This window comes from Nematolebias whitei, chromosome 20 (assembly GCF_014905685.2).
Source record: "Nematolebias whitei isolate Nwh7 chromosome 20, NemWhi1, whole genome shotgun sequence".
Classification (NCBI taxonomy): domain Eukaryota; kingdom Metazoa; phylum Chordata; class Actinopteri; order Cyprinodontiformes; family Rivulidae; genus Nematolebias; species Nematolebias whitei.
Window position 1 is genome coordinate 6,940,100 of NC_056517.1, and position 6,916 is coordinate 6,947,015.

Below are 6,916 nucleotides of genomic sequence, written 5' to 3' on the forward strand. Positions count from 1 at the left end.
TTTCTGTCCTTAACATTTTTATATGTGACAGCTTCTGTCCTGGAGCTCACATTCTTCTGCAACATACATTACACTCAAAAATTTTTAATAAAATAGACACAGTCAGAGGCTACACCTGCATGCATCAGTAATACTTATAGACATGGACTAGTTCATTCAACCTTATTTCTACAGGTTAGTCTCACTGAGTCTCGAAGACTGTAGATGAACAGATGCTCAGATATATTCATCAATTAACACGGATTCCTCATTTTTCTGGACTGAATAAAACGTGCATTGAATTTAATGAAATGCAAACGTGAGACGTCATTTATCTTTGACCCATCAAAATGAATGCGGTCATTTATTTACAGAATCAAAGTTTAACATCAAACATTTACATTAATTTGGCAAATTATGAAAATAACAACAAAAGCAATCAATCAGGAAAAATCATACGGCCATGATTTTTCCGTTGCTTCACCACAGACATTTATGAAAACTGTACAATTATGATCTTTTTATCCACACGGCGGTGGATGAGCACTTTACACAGACATTTCTAAAATATCTGGAAGAATTTCTACTTGAGAGAAGAATTTAAAGATGGGAAGGAAGTTTAAAGGAGAGTAAAAGATGGTGTTTGAGGGAGAGTGTTGAACAGAACGGCACTCTCCGGGCTTTCTTCAGCTTCTTCCTTACAGTACACTTAGGTGGTGAAATCGACTCTTTTACCTGGAGATGTCTCAGGCGAGATTCCGTTTAACGCACCCTTTCAGCGTCTCCGTAGGATGCTGTTACTCGTCCGAAGTAATGGCGAGACTGTCCGACACAAGCTCACCTCAGTGGACAATGTTATAATCCCATGAAACTCGGAAGAGCCTTATCATGCTGGACTGCTGATCTCCCAACAGAACCCCTCAGAACTGGGCTTCTCCGCGCAGAACTGAACTCACTTCAACTCTCACAGAACTCACAGAACTGTGTAGACCAGGAAGTACCGACATTTTAAAGAGCTCTTTTCCCGGTTCATTCGGGAGTCTTCCCATTGGTCAGAACCGACCAGACGGGGGTGTGTTTTGTGACGTAAGAGGTTAGAAGACAGCAAGAATTGTTATGGAACAGATCAGAAATGTTCTCACAGACAGAGAGAGTTTTGTTTTGGCGAGTTTGAAAAACAGGTGCCAGAACCCCCCTGTTGACGTCTGAGAGGATGTAAACAAGACAGTTGTTCCAACACATGTCTGCTTCGACTCCTGACCCTGGAACGCACACTTGCTCATTCAAAGACAGAAATCAGAAAATGCATAATTACTCTGTAACAGCTCTAACATGAATTCTAACTTTGCATGAGAAATAAAAATCATTATCACTGTTCTACAGTTAATAAAATTGATTAGTTCACTGCAACATCTAAAATGGTTTGAACTAAGGCACTTTGATTATCAACATTTGTAAAATAGTAATGATAATAGAACAGAGAGTGTTCTTCCACTTGAATTTTCAAGAAAGAAAGTCTCAGGATGGGTGAACCTGTATTTCTGGATTCAAATCAATGAAATGACAGTTTCTGTCCCACAAGGTTCTTAAGGTCAAGAGTTTTGACCTTAGGCTTAGTCTTGACATCAGGTTAAGTTCACTACAAGACTCATTTACAAGAGAGACCTGATTTAAACAAAGAACACACATGAGGTACAGACAACAATAAACAATATAAAATGAAAAGTAAGTAGAAGAATTGATATAAAAATGAAACAAACAGCTTGCTTGAACACCTCACTTCAGCATTCAGTGACCCTGTTATTTATTGTGTTTGACTCATTTGTCACGAACATTTTGATCAAGGTCCATTCACACATTTCTGATATTTATTAGTTGCTTACAACATTTACTTAAAGGTTGCCTGTGATATGAACGTCTGTGGTTCTGTGTTGACATGTGTTCATGTGCAACTGTTCAAGTTTCATGTGCATACCAGCCACAAATAGGTTTCCAGGTGGGCCTGACTTAAAGCGGGCGGACCACCAGATTTAACACAACTTACAAAATAGAATCTGGAACAAAGATGACGTGTGTGTTGACCCATAAAACAACAGAGGCAGGAACTTGTGACTGTTACAATAAAACGTTAATGAGGTTTATGTCAAAACAAATTATTTATTTGAAAGAGCTTACATCAAGTTTTTAAGTGTGCCGGTGATCGTAGCAGCCAGGTTTAGTAGAGTTCAGTTTGGGCCATCTTGTTTTCTGTCCCCTGGACACATTCGGCTTGTTTTAGCGCATTGATACGACCACTTCCTAAACCTGACATGAGCTGGAGCACAGGAAGAGCTGCAGTGAAAACTACTGAGTTCAACAGTGGAGATAATCTGTCTTATAATCCATAGAGGACAGAGGGGACCAGAACAGAAAACTAAACAAACACACAAATAGAAAAAGTAAAAAAAACAGGACATTTTCACCAATATAATGTGACTTTAATTAAACAATTCTGAGGCTTCTATGCCTGCAACTGTGCTGGGTCAGAGGATAAAACAGTGCTCCAAAAACTGAATGTTTGTGGGTTTGAAACCCACCTGGACCTTCTATTCAATTCAATTCAATTCAAAAATACTTTATTAATCCCAGAGGGAAATTATTTGTTGTAGTAACTCATTATCCTCATTTCATTAAGAGATGTTATAGATACTTATGCTGTAGACAGGAAGGATCTCTTGTAAAGGTCCATCCCACAGTGGATCCTAAGAAACTGGCTGCAGATGCCGTCTGATCCATCCACCCAGACTCGGCTGGCCTCTCAGTTCCTCCGGTCTGTAGGATCGCCCGAATGCCGGGCAGAACTCCTCCCAGAGCGATGGCCACTCACCCAACAGTCTGCTGAGCTCCTCGTTGCTGCGGACAGTCAACTGTAGGTGCTGAGGGACGATCCTGTCCTTCCGCTGTCATGAGCCGTGTTTCCTGCTAGTTCCAGGTTCTCAGTGGTCAGGCACTCGAGCACAGCCGGCAGGTAGATGAGAATGCATCCACAGAACATCCTTTTCAACTCATTTGAGATTTGGGGCTGTAGTTGAGATATTATTTGAGCTTTTGAGATGTTAATCAGCTGCTGTTGGTTGTAGAAAACTGCCTTGTTGCCATGGTTACGCATCATAACAAATGTCCAAGACTTAAAAAGTTTCAGTAAAAATCCTTCCAGCTGCACAGCGTCTGATACCAAGGAAACAATCATCCAAAAAATTGTGATTTACATCCAGAAAAGAGGAATTAAAGTTTCCAAAAGCAAAATCTCAAATGAAAGTAACAGAGCTGCTCCAACATGCAGCCACCTGGAGCGGCGCAATTCTAGAAGGATTTGAATCGGTGATCATGAGTTACTTCAATGACTCTCATCTTGAGCAAGAATGAAGGCGACAGTGGGAAGGAAAAACTCCCTCAACCGTAAAACTTCAGATCTTGTTGCCAGGTGTTCCAGGTTACAGGAGCAGAGTAGAAGGCCTTTTTACCAAGTTCAGTTGGTACTGAGGGAACACTGCATGTAATGATGGCCTGAGAGCGCACGCTGTAACTGCACTGACGACGTGACATGTAGGAGGAGATGTATGAAGACAACAGACCAAGAAGTGATTTAAACATGAAAATGTACCAGTGAGAGAGTCTGTGTGAACTTAATGATGACCAGTTAACCAGTACAGGGTGCAGTGATGTACGGTATATTTACAGCCAGTTAGGAATCTTGGCGCACCACGATCGACAGCATCCAACATCTGTAAGGAGCTGGCATATTCATGTACATGATGTCACTGTAGTCAATGGAGGGAAGGAAAGTCACAGTTACAAGATGTTTCCTAGCGTTCAGAGTCAGACAGGATCTATTTCTAAAAAAGAAACCCAGTTTAACTTCCTTATCAAGTTTTCAACACGAGGCTTAAAAAGAGAGTTGTGCGTCAGCCAAAAATTCCCAAGTATTTGTAAGAATCCACAAACTCAATAGGAACACCATGTGGATAATAAGATAGAAGGAAGGACTGCTGGTGACTTTGTGTTTGAAAACAACATCCCTTTGGTTTTATCAGCATTTGAAACCAGTTTGAGATGGAACAAGCCTGACTGGATGTCGAATGCAGACTGTAGAAGCTGGAAACCTTGGCAACTGCTTAAGCTCGACAATAAACAACTGTATCGTCGGCATAGAAATGTCAATTTGTAGACACACGCAGGCACGCACGTGTGTGTTTGTTTCAGGTTACCTTGTAGGGACCAATATTACTGTGGGAACCAGCTGCTCTTTATGGGGACCAAAATCAGGTCCCTGTTAGGAGAAGTCTCGTTGGGGGGTTAGAGGTTAAGTTTAGAATAAGGGACATATATCATTTATTTTTACAGAAAATGTAGCACAATTTGTAAAACTCTGTGTGGTAAGTGATCCAGGGAATTAATGTTCGCTCCACTAATAATATTTTAACTTCGGAGTCTCCACTGGCAAAGAGGAACTTGAAGAAATGTGGTTCACAGGAAGCCGATGAGGTAGTGCAAATACTATAACTTGCTCATGACGTCATCAAGCGCCGCAGACAGCTCTGATTCGCCTCGGCTGGTGATTGACAGCGCTCTTTAGTCTGCTCAACCAATGAGTGAGGCCGGGGGGCGGGCACTATTCTGCTGTAATCAATCCTCAGATCAGCGCGTGAGCCTGTCTCGCACTGCCTGCGTTCTGGTTCGTGGTTGCACGAGAGCAACAGCAGCTCGTGCGTTTCACTCAGCACAGAAGGAGGAAGAGGAGAGGACATGGGGGAAAGATTCGTGGTGGTTCCAGTGGACGCTGGGGGGGCCGCCAGAGTTGGGGGGGACTTGGACCCGGACACAGGCGGCGTCAGCGACACAGACGAGGTGGAGGAGCCCTTATCTGTGCACGAGCCCCAGGAGCGCGAGTCGGTGGTGCCCATTCTGAAGTACAGCAGGGAGCCCAATAAGTACGGTAGGACATCTGTCCCAGTGTCCCACTGTGGGTCCACCTCACACACCATTAAAAAGAAAATCCCACTCGGTCAGGTTTTATATAGTTTAGTTTATTAAGTCCAAATCAGAAAAAGTTGTACATAACCTGACCTGTAAGTGACCTTTAGTGGAAGATGGGCTGCATGAACTTCCTATTTATTATTTTTATTCTGTTGTGAAAGTAAAGGACAGAGGAATGAGACGACCAGACTGATGGAAACCCCATGTGTCCATGTTTCTGTTGTTCCTCCAATCAACAACACAGCTCGTCCTGCAGTCAGAGCTGTGAGCTGCAAGAAACTTTCTACTTGTGCATTTAATTACACGTCTACGTTCAATTCAACTTTATATTTGTTTCCTGCTCCTCCTCTGTGCAATAAATTGTAAGTTTTAGCTTTTGTCAGATAAATCCTGCAGTGACGTGTTATTTCCAGTAGTTTTTGAGTTTTTCTTCAGTAGTTAGTTGTAAATAAGAAGCTTTTGTCTATGAACGCTGCAGAAGTTCAGTAGATTATTTATTTTTTGTCCTCTGGATGACATTGAAGTACGTTGAGCTCATAAACAACATGTGAACAGTTAAACACAGAACAAATCGCTCAAAACAGCAACAATTAAATAAAATAAAACACACTATGTGATTTATGAAAGCTAAGAAAGGAGTAATTAGTATCACTGTTTGTTTTTGGGTTTTCTACATCTGGTTCACACATGGGCTCTGGTAGAAATGTTACCTCAGCGAGAAGGTCCCTGGTTCAAATCCCAGCCAAGTGCCTTTCTGGGTGGAGTTTGCATGTTCTCTCCGTGCTGCGTGGGTTTTCTCCAGGTGCTCCAGTTTTCTCCCACAGACCAAAAACATGCATGTTAGACTGATTGGTAACTAAATTATTCCTAGGTGTGAGTGAGAGAGTGAATGGTTCTCTTGTTTGTCTTTATGTGTCCCTGTGACGGATGGGACACCTGTCCAGGGTGTCCCCCGCCTCTTGTACAGTGACTGGTGGACATGGGCACCAGTGACCCCTGCGACCTGAAAAGAAAGAAGCGGATGAACGGATTGTTGGAATGTTGGTTGGATTGTTAGATACATGGTTGGTTGATTGTTGAATTGATGGATGGATGGATGGATGGTTGGTTGGATGGTTGGTTGATTGTTGGATGGATGAATGGATGGATGATGGATAGTTGGTTGGTTAGATGGTTGGTTGGATGGATGGATGTTGATTAATTGTTGGATGGATGGTTGGTCGTATGGATGGATGGATGGTTGGTTGGATGGATAGATGAATGGCTAGTTGGTTGGTTGGATGGATGGACAATGGATGGATTATGTATGTATGTATGTATGGTTGGTTGGTTGGTTAGATGATGGATGGTTGGTTGGTTGGTTGATTGGTTGGTTGGTTAGATGGATGGATGTTTGGTTGGTTGGTTGGATGGATGGATGATTAATGGATGGGTGGTTGGATGGATGGATGGATGGTTGGTTGGATGGATGGTTGGTTGGTTGGATGGATGGATGGATGGTTGGTTGGTTGGTTGGATGGATGGATGGTTGGTTGGATGGATGGTTGGTTGGATGTATGTATGATGGATGTATGATGTATGGACGGTTGGATGGATGTTGGTTGGTTGGATGGATAGATGATGGATGGATGGATGGTTACTTGGATGTATGTATGATGGATGGATGGATCATTTGAACAGTCCTGCTCCATAATGTACAATCTTTCAAACAGTTCAGACCTGACTAAACGAAACAGTTCAGACCTGACTAAACGAAACAGTTCAGACCTGACTAAACGAATCAGTTCAGACCTGACTAACCAAATCAGTTCAGACCTGACTAAACGAAACAGTTCAGACCTGACTAAACGAAACAGTTCAGACCTGACTAAACGAATCAGTTCAGACCTGACTAAACGAAACAGTTCAGACCTGACTAAAC

General features: G+C 42.4%; 1 protein-coding gene across 1 annotated transcript in view; it reads left to right on the top strand.

Annotated features, from left to right (window-relative positions):
* Positions 1 to 4,764: 4,764 nt before the first annotated feature.
* slc12a7b (solute carrier family 12 member 7b) overlaps positions 4,765 to 6,916 on the top strand; it is a 101,979-nt gene continuing 99,827 nt past the window's right edge. The window contains exon 1 of the mRNA XM_037694400.1: positions 4,765 to 4,954. Coding sequence (XP_037550328.1) covers positions 4,765 to 4,954 — 190 coding nt within the window. The remainder of the gene's footprint in view (positions 4,955 to 6,916) is intronic.